At 44.3% G+C, this 13582-nt stretch overlaps 1 protein-coding gene across 10 annotated transcripts in view; it reads left to right on the top strand.

Annotated features, from left to right (window-relative positions):
• Positions 1 to 13582, top strand: part of AGBL5 (AGBL carboxypeptidase 5) — a 1732162-nt gene that overhangs the window by 313670 nt on the left and 1404910 nt on the right. For 9 of the 10 annotated variants that reach the window (XM_069605526.1, XM_069605530.1, XM_069605525.1 and 6 more), the window contains one exon: positions 8809 to 8980. In XM_069605526.1, coding sequence (XP_069461627.1) covers positions 8809 to 8980 — 172 coding nt within the window. Of the gene's footprint in view, positions 1 to 7405; positions 7460 to 8808; positions 8981 to 13582 lie in introns of those variants that run through there. The other variant, XM_069605532.1, reaches the window with a different exon arrangement.

Genomic DNA, 13582 nt, shown 5'->3' with positions numbered 1-13582 from the left:
CTTTGGTCTGGTTTGGTTTTAGTTGCCATCGCTGCGTCCTCTAGTCCTTACTTCCGTTATAATCGGTGCAGTACTGTTTGTCCAGCTGTGATGCTGTGTTGAGCGGTGCCTAAGCCAGTGTACCTGTTCAGTTCACCATTTGCACCGTCGCTTCTGGGGTTTGCTATAGGTACGAGTTTGCTCCTTTGCACTAGTGTCTCCTTGAAGCCCAACCTGTGGTGGCAATTGTCTTAACTTGTCATCACACGGGCGTCTCCCACCTCATCACCTTCTCTGCCTCTGCCCCGACCGGAACCCTCAGTATGGTTCCTAGTCATTGCATCGAATTCCTACCATCGACATACCAGTCCATCTAAAAAAAATTGCATCGATTAAAAAATGTTTTCTTTTCTTTAATGAGGGGCTCTCCCAACTCCCATTTTTTTAACCTTTAAAATCCATTATAATTAAACTACAACCTTTTACCTTTAAAAGAAAATGCATTCAATGCTTTTTTTTCGATGATGGGGCATTCGATGGTATTGCATTCGATGCAATGACCAGATACCCTCAGTATAGGTCGGTAACTCCCCATTCTGCACTGTCTTCCACTGTATAGTGCCCCTCGACCTTCCTTTGAGTTTCTAGTAGTTCCCGCTGTCTACTCCTAGCTACTAGCGTGGTCACCTTGCACTGACTGGTCCTGTCATGTGAGGGTTTTCCTTGCTGTAACTTGCTAGTTCTGCATGCCCAGTTGATCCCGGCTGCACTGTTCCGGGGGGGCTGATATTACAAGCACTGTGGCTGATACAGACATCCACTTCCACTGTTACCCTCTATAGAGGCCGTAGTACCACCAGGCTTCCTCACACAACACCACCTCCCATATATCACTGCTTCCTATCTTTGTTGATAATGCAGGACTTTATTCACCTCTGAAGCGCTTGGGGGAAGATTAGAGCTCGTGTCCTCTGTCCCGAGCGGCAGTGCGCCTTTGTATCCAATTACCTAGACGCCGGCGTCCTCGCCAGTTCAGGCACAGTGTTCGTCTCGGGAGGATAGCTCAGCAGTGACGTGCTCGCCTTGAAAGCAAGACGACCTGCAGCAACACTGGTTCGATCCCCTGTTCCGCGCTTACAAACCTCTGGGTATTAAGCGCGTTATAAATAACCTATCATATCATATGTGCAGACGGATTACTGCCCCCAAAGCCACTACTGTACAAACCCTGCAGGTGGTTTTGTACTGTTTGTGTGTCTTCTTGTGCATTACGCCCTTTCTCCACAGTGGAACACCAAAGTTAGAAAGAAATGCTCCAAAGTAACGTGATGTGTAAAGTTTAAAAATAACAAGAATTCCACAATAGGGGATATGTCTATGAATACTGATAGTCATATGGACTGATCAGTCTCCCCATAAAAGTGAGCAAAATCAAGGGAAGTAAAGCTGAGGGCTTTATTTACCTCAAAGGCTAGGATGCCATCCGTAGCAAAGAAATAAGTCAGTGAGGAACGCCACAAAACGAAATGTTCTGAACCCCTTTTTCTTCTGGAAATACCTATTTCCACTATTTCTATTTTATTTTATTTTATTGGGCATTTGTAAGGTGCTTATACATCAAGAAAATTGAGTTTCGAAGCGCCCAGAGGGCAGTGGGAAAGGAACAAGGGAAATTGAAGACCATGGAATATACATAAAACAGCTTTCCTACTAGGTCTGCACATTTAGATTGTGCAAGTGCAGAGAGAAGGAACAAGGGAAAGGGGTAAGTGCTAGAGGATCCACAAAGGGGTCAAGTGCCAGGGAGACAATTGAAAGGCAACAGCTAATTGCATGAGCCGGTTGCGAAGGCAGCCGATAATTGCCGGGTAGTGAGCACAAAATGTAAGTGGGGTCACCAGCCCATAAATTAAGTGCAGGCCTGTGAGGCAGCACAGGCCACGAGGTGCCCGAAGGCATGTGCATGGGTTGAGGGGATGCTGCGGGCGATCGGATTAAAGGCCAGGACCCAGACGGACACATAAGGGCCCAGGCCATCAATCACAGCTACTGTGGGGTTTTAGCACGGGAGGGAAAGAGGGAAGGGGGAGAAGAGGAAAGTCTGGAGGGGCTTGCGGAATTCGAGGAGATCCTGCTCAAGACTAAGAGGGAAGGGGGAGGCTGTTCCAGAGGAGGGAGCCAGCTGAAGAGAGGGAGCAGCTGCCTGCTCTGCTTAGAGAATCACCTGACCAGTAGAGAGTTGGAGCTGTAGGATCGGAGGGATCTAGACTGAGAGTATTTGGTGAGAGCAAGTTGCAGATAGCGTGGTGCCCGGCCCCAGATAGCCTTATGGATGATGCAGAGGGATTTAAATTTGATCCTTGCAGCAACCGGGAGCCAGTGGAGAGATTTCGGGGCTGGAGAGATATGGTCCCTGGGCTTGAGGCTAAGGATAAGTCTTGCAGCCCTATTCTGGATTAGCTGGAGGCGACAGTTCGAAAAAGAAAGTAGATTAAGGAAGAGGCTGTTACGGTAGTCCAGCCTGGGGAGTACCAGAGCTCTGGAGACATTGATCTTCTGGGGGAAAGTGAAAAAAGGGAGAATGCCCCTGAGGAGGTAGAGTTGGAATTGGGCCTTCTTGGCTAGGTCAAAGATGTGAGGACTGATGGAGAGAGAGGTGTCGGAGAGCACTCCCAAGTTTCTGGTCTCAGGGGGGCGGTCCGAGGGGAGAGCCCATAGAGGGTGGCCAGAGAGAAGGGAGAAAAGATGGAACAGGAGTGCCGATAGGAAGAATCCTTCTTGCTGGCATTGATACAGAAGTCCTTAGATGTGCACTAGGACTGGATAGCCGATAGGACTTCAGGAATGACAGAGGATGTAAGGAGAGATGCAAAGGGTAGTCTGAAGAAAAGTTAAGTGTTGTCTGCATAACACTGGAAGCGGGTGGAAAAGGTGGAGAGAAGGTGAGTAAGAGGAGCGAGGTAGATGTTAAAGAACCAGGGCGAGCACAATAACCAAACTTGCCTTTTAACTTTTTCTCCTGTTAGCCTATGGGGGGACTTTTTAATGTTGGCTAAAAACTCCTCTAAAAGAAGTAAACCTGCATAGAGGGCTGGAACCCTGTACTGGTGATTTTGCTGGTGTGCCTTATAAATGTAAATGCCTGTAATATGGATAACCATGGTCTTTGATCACCACTTTCCGTTATAACAGTATGAAATCTTATGATACAATTCTTTTAAGATGTATTTTTAAAGTGTGGGTGCTGTCCCACTAGTACCTTGTTTATGTAAATCTCTTGACTCGTTCTTGTCTTGTAGTTAAATGCAATGCCCGCTAGTCTTATTGAATAAAATTGTGAATTGTTTTTTAGTTTATACTGAATATACTTTGTATCCCTTGTATGTGATTTGTACCCCCTCTTAACAGTCTACGTGCTGGGTCACATTAACAGTGAGTTAGTTGCATTTTGGTGAAACCCTGAAGGTCCACCACAGATTGGTCTCTCTAAACCCTACTCCATTGGTGTTATAGAAGACCTCTCCTAACTTTTGTTCACATGGCTTCTCTGCTTTAATTAAACTTTTGACACATGCTTAATACCGGAGACCAGTCTAAGCACTGGACTAGATTCTAACCTGTGTTGCCTTGCTTCCAAGACCAATGTATTGCCCCTAAGGTATGCTCCGAGCTTTACTTGTTAGAAATGTGTAATGCATGGCTTTAACGAGCTAGAATAACACTGTTTGATAGCTATAAATGTAATCACATCATGCTTTGAACTTACTTGATGCATATATGCGGTTTATAGTCATAATGTCGAAAAAAAAATGTCGACAAACAAAAATGTCAAATTTTTTTTCGAAAACAATAATGTCGACATCCTATACTTATAATGTAAAAAGTCATTTTTTGGAAAAAAAAATGTCGACAAAAAAATGTCACTTAAAACTATCAACACCTCACCCAACACCCCCCTCCCACCCCTCATACTCAACACATTCTAATTATATATTTATTTATTTATTTTTTCAATAAATAACCAAAAAGAGTATCTTTTACTATTGGGGGGGTCCCCCCTCACCCAACACCCCCCTGCCACCCCCCACACCCCCCCCAACCACCCTCCCACCCCTCATACTCAACACATTCTAATTATATATTTATTTATTTTTTCAATAAATAAATAACCGAAAAGAGTATCTTTTACTATTGGGGGGTCCCCACCAACCCCCCCTCACCCAACACCCCCCTGCCACCCCCCCACACCCCCCACCCCTCACCCCTCATACTCAACACATCTTAGTTATATATATATTTATTTATTTATTCTTACAATAAATACAAAATTTCGAAAAAATATCGAAAAAATGTTGACATTGTTTGTCGACATTATTTTTTTCGGCATTTATTTTTCGAAATTTTGACTGTCGACATTTTGACTGTCGACATTATGACTGCCCACCCATATATGCATCCTTAAGTAATAATTTTCTGCAAAAACAGCGAAATTAGCTTTTTTTCCCCAATCCTTAATGGAAGACAGAGTACCAGATTGTACAGTAATGTCAACCTCCACTTCTCCCACTGGAACTTGCATCTGCACTCACTGGACTTGGGGACACAACCACAAAAACAGTGTAGCAAGGTTGCCTGCTTGAAGTAATTGTTTGACCATCCTAAACCCTGTTATTTACGATGTGAAGCAAACCCTTTCTTGTGTGTGTCAAACAAGTATGCAAATAAAGTAAAGCTTTTAGCAAGCAGGGGTTTATTTTCTAACTCGATGTAATTGTCTCTTAAAGCAAGATATGGTACATCGTGGGAGCTTTGATTAGTCCTTTCATGTGCAAAGCACTAAGGGTGCAGAAGTAAGACTCTGACATGGAGTGGTCATTGTAGTTGGTATAATATTTATTCCCAAACAATTGTAAAGAAAAACCTGATCTTACTCTAACTGTAAGAGGGGTTTCCTTGCCTCAACCAAAATTACTAATGTTAGTTGGGATGTCAAAAAGCAAGAGTTCAGTCCTATGTCAGAATCCTAGCTCTGTCTCTCAAACTCTGTTGAACTAAATGATGGATGTCTTCCTAGTACGGAGGAATGGCTTCCTTCCCCTGGACAAAAAGGCAGTTGTTGTTTTATAAAGTTGTTAAAGTTCAAACTCAAGTGAATCTCTCTTCCCCAGCCTTCCTCAGGCTTCTGGTACAGTTCATCAACTGCTGGGGGGATGACTCCCTTCGCTAGCCTTAGCCTTATAACACAGTTCATCGGTTGGTGAGGGGAATGTTTCCTTTCCACAACCGGCCTTTCTCAGGCTTCACCAAACAGTGTTGGGTCCTTGACCCGGGTTGGCAGACCTGGCTCCCTTCTACCAGGCACTGCGATGAAGAAGAGGCGTTTGGATTATTTTCCAAAGAGTGGAGGGTCCCTTACCCTGGTTGGCACACCTAGTTCCATTCTCTCCAAGGTCTCTCAGGCTCCAACACAGACTTGGATTAATCGCCTGTCAAGCACTGAGTTCATATGTATCACTTTCACAGTTCTCTTCACGTTCTCTTAATCTCACATACAGACTTGGTTTATTCTCCGGTCAAGTACTGTCTTTATATATCTTATTCTCATTTCTCTTTGCCTTCTCCTCTCTTAATTGGCGTCCCGGAGTCGTCTTTCCTCTAAATACTGCCATGAGGAAGATTAGGTATCCTTGTTACGTGATATGTCTTTTGCATATAAGGGTCCCATTCCCTTGTTACATTGCTTTGCTCATGCTTCTCTCTATGTCCCATAGGTTATCCTTCTTTCACCACTTTTTCTGTATTGTTGACTTTAGGGTTCTTTGTACCCTGTGGCGAACCCCAACCATAGACTCAGCCACCCAAATACCTTTAGGGTCTTTGCTGCAGCCCTCCAGTCGGTCGCAGGCTTCCCTGTTCCTTTCTTCATCTTGCCAGCTCACTTGTGCTCTTCTCTGATTGCTGCAGCGACTCTGTGGCTTCTCTCCCTGTTCGGCGTGCATCTCAAGGTTTGCAACTCGAGGTTTGACCACATGGTCCTGCAGTGTTGCGTTGCTCTCCCCAGCCAGCTGTCTTCTTCACTTGCCGTGTCCTCGGGACACAGTGCTTCTTGCCGTTCCGCATCCTGCTCTACCCCTGCTGTTCCCCGCGGTGTGCGTTAGCCATGCTCTGTTCCTCCAGGAGGATCTGAAAGACGGTAAGTCTGTCCGTTTTTATGTCAGCATACAGTATGGTCTGTAGTTTATAGTTGAAGACTAGACCGTTCACATAGGTTCCTCTGGGTGATCACAGTCCTTTGGCTTCTATCTCCCTAACTGCTATCTCCAATCCCCCTCGTCTCAGTCCTTTCTACTTCCCGAGTTCTACAGAAGTATACCCGATGGATGCAGAGCGACTGGGTGACGTGAAGGTGTAGGTGTTGGGCGGATACTGTGTTCTCCCAGGATAGTCATCACTGGTTCCATAGGGACTTTCCCCTCCCATGAGATCCACCTGCTGAGTACCACCAGGGGGACTATTGGGTAGCAGCCTCACCTCCCTGGCCTCATAGGAAGGAGCTCCACTTTGGAAGCAGTGGCGACATCTTGGGATTTGTAACAGCACCCATCCAGTTCTTAGTGCCTATCTTTCACACTTACCAGGAGAGAGTCGCAGACTCCACGTTCTCTGCTGTCGTCCACCTAAAGAGATTCCCATTTAAATGTGCTAAAGCAGATGTGTTAACCATTTGCATTGCTCCCATACCAAGCCCTGCTATGAGGATAGCAAGCCAACGAGGAGAAAGGAACAGTGCTGCTGTCCATGCCTTTCACTGTACCATGGACTGGCAGCCTTCCTCGGAACTCCCCCCTCGCCACCCCTACCGCCTTTGCTCTTCCCGACTCCCATCGCAGGGAGGCCAGGCTTAGCAGTTGGCATCCATTGAATTGACCTTGAGACAACCATTTAGACTGAGCCTCACCTGGTTTGCATACAAGTGATACAGAGAGATGGAGTGGATGGCATACTTTATCTGCACTAAGCGTTGCCACTTCAGTATCACTTGGGCCACAACACTTATTGGCCAAAGCTAGTACTTGTATTGACCATAAGGAATGCTGCAGTTTCCCAAAAGGGACCTACGCCTCACTAAGCTCAGTGCATGTAAGTGTTGCCAACCAGGGCATTTTTGCATCGCTTTTTTGTTTGTATTCTTTTGAAGGAATTCAGAGTTGGGTACTTTACAACTTTGGGTATCTACCCTGCAGTATATTAACGTGTGCTACTAGTCGAGACCTTTTGGATGGGCTCTCAAGCCCTATATAGAGACTTTAATCTGGCAGTTTTATTGCGACATTGAATTGAACTAACAAAGATTGAAGCTTACTGACAGTATTTAAGGTATTGATGTTGTTCATTGCTTTCATGATTTAGGAACAGTTTTTACAAGATCACTGATGTGAAGCTTGCAGAAATCTTGAAAGGTCCACAGTAACTTGACTTGGTGAATATGATTGCTTATCTTTCCCCTCTTTTTGGGCATAATTTTATGCACATTTATTTTCACAAGTACCGCACATTTTGGTGTGTTTTGTTGACTGTAGGGTATATAATAGGGGTCACGTGTAATATCCAAGATCCCACCACCGCCTTGGTGGATTAATGTGCATGTGGTGATGGTTTATAGATTTACCATTACAGCTTAGTCCATGCAGCTGATAAGTGGCACAATTTCACTTTATATTTTGTATGGTTTGGAATTGTCAATATTGAATCTGTTCTGATTAAATTTTGTTTTTTCTCCCTTTTCCCCTTCATCTTAATTTCCCCCTTTGGCTAATTTTGCATCCAATTGAATGTCGTTTTCCTACATGATTTGTGACATTACCAATTTATCTACTTGTGAAAACTGGGACATCATGAACTTTATGAATGGGCTATATATATATATATTCTATTTTGAACACTGCACACCTTTATCATTGTAGGATTTTGAATTGGCAGTTCACCATTTGTAGGTATTTATTGGCATTTATTTGCACTCATTTATTCTATGCAGCCATGAGTAGGACTGTCAATTGGTTGAAAACATGTGTTGGCAGTTTGTTAAATATCCCGTTATCTTGAAACTGTGAAAAAATATTTTCTTTTCTCTGTTTTGACTATCATGTCATTTTGAATTTGATCCATGTGAAGATAAGTCTGCGCAAGTTGGGTGCTAGTGGCCAATCCTCTTTTTGCTTCTTACTACTCTGTGTGGCTTTGGACTTTGTTGACCATTTAACTCTGGCCTGTGCTTGCCCACCTGGTGTATTTAAGTAATCAAGTTTGTTTGTTAAATTGGCTCCAGTGAAAATAAATGTTGGTAGTTAGCTCAACTTTGTATTAGCCCTGCACCAGTCATGTAGTACGCTTATTGGCCAAGGAGTACAGCACAAGATCTAGAGTTTTAGTTCAGTGTAGAATCATTGTGATTTAGCAGGAAAATCATCTGTTTACAACTCAATTTGCAGATTTCACGCCACAAAAGAACCTCAATCGATGTTATAAAGCCCACACTCCAGCATGAGTGTATCAGTGGTGTTACTATGGTCTCCTTGACCACATGGTTTCAGACTAATATTTTGCATGCTTTGCATCCCAAATTGCAGGCTTCAAAACATCACCACTGAGAAGTGTCCTTGTGTGCACAAATGCTTTGAATTGACCATGTTGCAATCTAAATGGATGCTCGATAAAATGCTAGAATTAAATAACTGCCCTTGTGCAGGGTTTAAACATTATTTGGATAGGATCAGAACCATGGTGCCCATGCAGAACGACTACTAACACACTCTCCTGTTTCCATTTCAGGTCCTGGTTCTACTTCAGCGTACGAGGAGGCGCTCCAGGGAAGGTGATCAAGATCCACATCATGAACATGAACAAACAGAGCAAGCTTTATGCCCAAGGCATGTCTCCCTTTGTCAGAACAGTCCCTGCAAGGCCACGCTGGGAGCGCATCCGTGAAAGGCCTGCTTTCGAGGTACGTTAGCCTTTCACGTTTGTCCCTTCTCATAACCGGTTAGCAGCTCATTGCATCAGATACTCGTGGTGGTTTAAATGTATGTAAACAATTCCCTGATTTGGTTCAGAATCACTTCTTCATGTAAATCCCTTGTTTTTAAGGTGTACACTCTGGACAAATGTTTGCCCATAACTGCTGAATAATTGCATGTTCTGCTTCGCAGGCTTAAAATTGGCTCTCCCCTAGACCCTTGCGAAGATTTTGAAATTTTGTTACACTGAGGTTTGTGAAACACTTTTGACCGTCATCAATGCTTCTCTGGTATCGGGACAATTCCAAGCTGTACACTGTAAGGGAGGCATGGTATCACATGTATGACACTTACACAAGAGTTAGAAGTTCCTAAACCTTTATTAGCTTTTTGGGGTTTAGAGAAACGCCTATTTTGCCCTATGACATGAGTAGTCTCTACCATTAAATAATAAAGAAAACACAGTCCTAGTTAGTCTTTGTCAAATCAAAATGCCCTATACTAACAAAATCTAATGCCGGCCCCATCTCTCATACAAAAAGTGTGTAAAGGGGAATATATATGCAAAGGAAAATCAGTGTTCTAACATAAAGGATCAAAGTGGCTGAGTCTGCTCTCCTCCCCACATTGCAAAGCACAGAGAAAGGCGGCCCAAGTAGACAGGATGACACACTCTGGCTCAGGTTCTCAAAACAAAGGCAGTTAAAAACGTGGATCGAGGCCCGCCTGGCCTTCCACGCTAAAGTCACTTATTCCAGTGTTCCAAAGTTCTTTCACAGGTCAACAAAGTTCACGTAAGTCTCCCTCCATTGGGGTTGGACCTCTCAAAGCTTTAACAGTTCACACAGGTCTCTCTCAGCCGGGCTCGGACCTCACAATCACAGCACTTCTCTTTCCCAACCTTAATGCACATTCGTTAAGGATTCCCTTTCCCTAATTTATCACACTTCCGGTCTCCCTCAGTCTGGCTCGGACCTTTTTCTGATGTTGAAGACTTTCGAATGTGCGAGGCTTTTACCATAGACCACCGTAGGACAACTTCGACTTTCTCTTCAGCTCACACTGTTATGCTATTTGCCCCAGTGACTCTTGGTAGCTCAATACCATAAACAAAGAAGTTCAAACATCTATCTCCTTTAGCATTTAACTATTCACTTCCCCTTTTGCCGTTTTTAATCTTGACCAGTACGCATTTCAGAGTTTGCCGCTTTATGACAAAACATTTCATATTTCGTGGAGCCTTTTGAGTGGGCTACTTCATTTCGCCAGACCACTCTGCTACCCTATATCACTGGCTTCACAGATATCAGCTACTTCAAAGTTCATCACTGGTTAGGTATTTTTCGCGTCTCATCAGCATGCGTGCAAACTCCACTTGTGAGATAAACTGTTGCGGCTTCAATCTTTACTTGACACAATAAGCTTTTCATGTCTTTCACTAACTCACCGGTTGTGTGCGTTCCTTTCTCATCTCTTCGGCTTTGATTCAAAAGTCAAGGTTAATACCACAGGCTTGAATCCCCCCCCCCCAACTCTGTCATTCACCTGGGTGGGTCGCTGGCGTCTTTGAAACAGATGGTCAGTCATAATTTCGAAGAAATAAAAATATCGAAAGACAATAATGTCGAAACAATAATATCGAAAAAAAAAAATCGTGTTTTTTACATTTTTTTAAATTATATATTTATTTTGGGGCCCGGGAATAAAAAAAATGGGTAAAACAAAGCAAAAAAAGGAGGGGTTGGGGGGGGGGGAACCCCCATTTCGAATAAAAAAGGTAATAAAAAAGAAATCGACTTTTTTTTCTGATATTTATTTTTCGATATTTTGACTTTTGAATTTTTTTTCTCACAATTATCACTATAAACCCTTGAAACACAATGCAGGTTTCTTCTTGTCTGTGATTTGGCTTTCTCCACGTCTCTCTGCGTCCCTCATGGTTTCCTGGAAGCAACGACCTTCTGTAGGGACCTTCAGGATTTCCCTACCCTTTGCTCTAGTCCCTCGATCGGTCGTCCTGCTCCAGTAGGTTTGCGTTTGCCCCGGAAATTCCGCTCATTCTCGTGTTCAACCTTGCTCATTGTATATCGTATGTATGTTCCGCCTTTTATCCATATGGGGAGAGCTAATCTGTATCATATGTATGTGATTAAAGTCAAGTGCCTAACTTTGGCTGGCCCGATTAGCGGGACATGTCCAATCAGATATGTAAGTGTTAGCCTCTTTACTCTGTCACCCTCTTCCTTGGCCCAGTGTTTGTGTAGAAAGGGTGGGGGGGGGGGTGGGGGGGAGTTGGGACGGTGGAGGCTTAACCATCAGACTTTACTCTGAGGAGGGTGAGCTAATGTCACAGTACAATTAAGCCCAGACATACACAATGGTTACAAAACATTATTAAATAAGTACTTATTAAAAATACCAACAACCTAAGCATCTAAAATTATACTTTTTGGTCTGGAACCATATGCCCTCAAGGGGAAACCAGGAGAAAATTCCAGATAAGTGAATTTTAAAATCACTTTTCAGGAGTTTCGCAAAGTTTTCAAAAGTTTCTCCTGTAGGAATTGTTTGAAAAATGTTCTCTTAACCACTGAACGTGTAGTGTTTTACGCCTTTTAGTCCATCTGACCTGCTCTGCCCCTTTTGTTTGGGGTACATAGGGTTGTCCTTCGTGCTCCCATTAAAGGGAGAACTTCTCCAACTTCTTGATAGTTGGTCTTCCTCCTGCCCTCTTGGGTCAGAAATTGCCATATTGGCTGTTTTTCATTTTGCAAATCTTACCCTCTGACCTGAGCCTCCCAGGATTACTGCTGGACTCCAGAGGTGAGTGAGCGCTTTTTATCTCACCACCTCCTGCATGCTGTTTAGTTGTGATACGCTGGACCCCTTCTTACAAGAATCAAGTGCAGGGGAGACCTCTCATTTTAGTCTGTGGCTCATGCCTTCCTATGGTAGCACCGCCCATCATGTGGTTAGCTACGAGTGATCCCAAGGCCAATGTTTTGGGTTCATTGGTGAGTCCTAGACTCCCCAGTACAGAAGTAGTGCCCTCATATTTGTGACTGTTCAATTTTGATAATTGAAGCACAAACTATCTTCAATGGAGTGTTGTGGGGACACTCCATATCCTCTTAACCTCTTTGTAAGTAGCCGTTTTTTAATTGTTCAGCCACCCTCTCTACAAGCTTGTGTCATGCGATACTTTCTGCTATGTTTGCGTGCATTACATATGGCTATCAGGAAGTGGGTAGGCGGTTGTCTGCCACATTCCTTCATGGACCTAGAAGTTGGTGGAAGATTCTCGGAAGCTGGCTGTCCCCAATTGGACAGTGTAAGGGTGTAGAAGAAGACTGACACAAAGTGGCATGGTTTTGGTTATAGATTTTAATTTCTTGGGTAGAAAACCTCGCTGTCCCCATTTATACGAGTGGTATCCCTGCCTCGAACTAAAACTAAAGCAATTGTCAGAACGTCTGTCAAATCAAAGTTCCCCATCCTGTGTCAAATCCTATTCTAACCCTCGTATTATAACTAAAGAATAAACTGGGAAAAAGTTCTTCCTTCAGGAGAACGTCTCCCTTCTCCTGGTTCTTCAGCAGTGTCCAACAATGGTTCTTTCTCTATAGAAAATAGCAGGTGGAATGATTCCCTTCCTCTAGTGTTCTTTATACAATTCAACACAAGGCCAGGGGGTAATGACTCCCTTCCCCTGGCTCACAGGTTTCACCCAATCTTTTATCAAATGCCCAGGGGAATGACTCCATTCTCCTGGGTTGCCCTTTTGTAGTTTCGAATAGTACCAGGGGGAATGACTCCCTTCCTCTTGGTTCTCTCTAAGGGCCCATACCCTTTGGTGGTCAGTGCTCTCCCCACTGAGATGCAGAGAAGTTCCTTGGAGGCTCCCTTTGCTTAATTTAGGGTCTTAGACCATTCTCTGGTGGTCAGTGGTCTCCCAACTGTAGTGAGGAAGCTTTGCAGAACTTCACAGGGTCCCAGACCCTTGTATGCTCTAACGGTTTCTCTGTTCCGAGGAAGTCCACCTCGGATGCACGCCGCAGTTTTGATGGGGTCCCAAACCCTCCTTAGCCCCTTTCTAGGCCTTGTGACCCTCACTTTGTGCATAGTTACCCTCCTCAACTCCTCTTGTACCTACCGGCATGCTCGTAGTTCCCCTTACCTCCTTTAACTCCTGCATACAGCTGTTTTTTTTTTCCCGGGACTGGAGTCTGCCGCTGGTGTGCTCTCCGTGGTAATGTGCTTCCTGTGGTTGCTGGTTTTTAGTTTGGCTCCTAGCAGTATCTGTCCCGGAGAGCCGCCTTCTGCTTCCCGCTGGTGGTTTCTTCTCTGCGGTCTTTGCCACTTCTCGCCTCCTGCACGCACCTAAATGCATCCTTCACTGCTGCTCTGTGCTGACTCGTGCTAAATCCTTCTTTGGTTCTCTAAACTCTGCCAATGCCCATTCCCTCGCAGAATGCTATAAGGCTGTTCTCAGTTCCACTGATCCATCTTAATGCCTCTCCACATCGTCCTTCTGTCAGTACTTGAGGAAAAGGTATTCTTCATGTTATTTATCATCTTCCGCTTCCCAG

Source organism: Ambystoma mexicanum, chromosome 4p, assembly GCF_040938575.1.
Source record: "Ambystoma mexicanum isolate Mex_15411 chromosome 4p, UKY_AmexF1_1, whole genome shotgun sequence".
NCBI classification, from domain to species: domain Eukaryota; kingdom Metazoa; phylum Chordata; class Amphibia; order Caudata; family Ambystomatidae; genus Ambystoma; species Ambystoma mexicanum.
The sequence above is the reverse complement of the archived record's forward strand: the minus strand, read 5'-3'. Positions and strand labels throughout refer to the sequence as shown.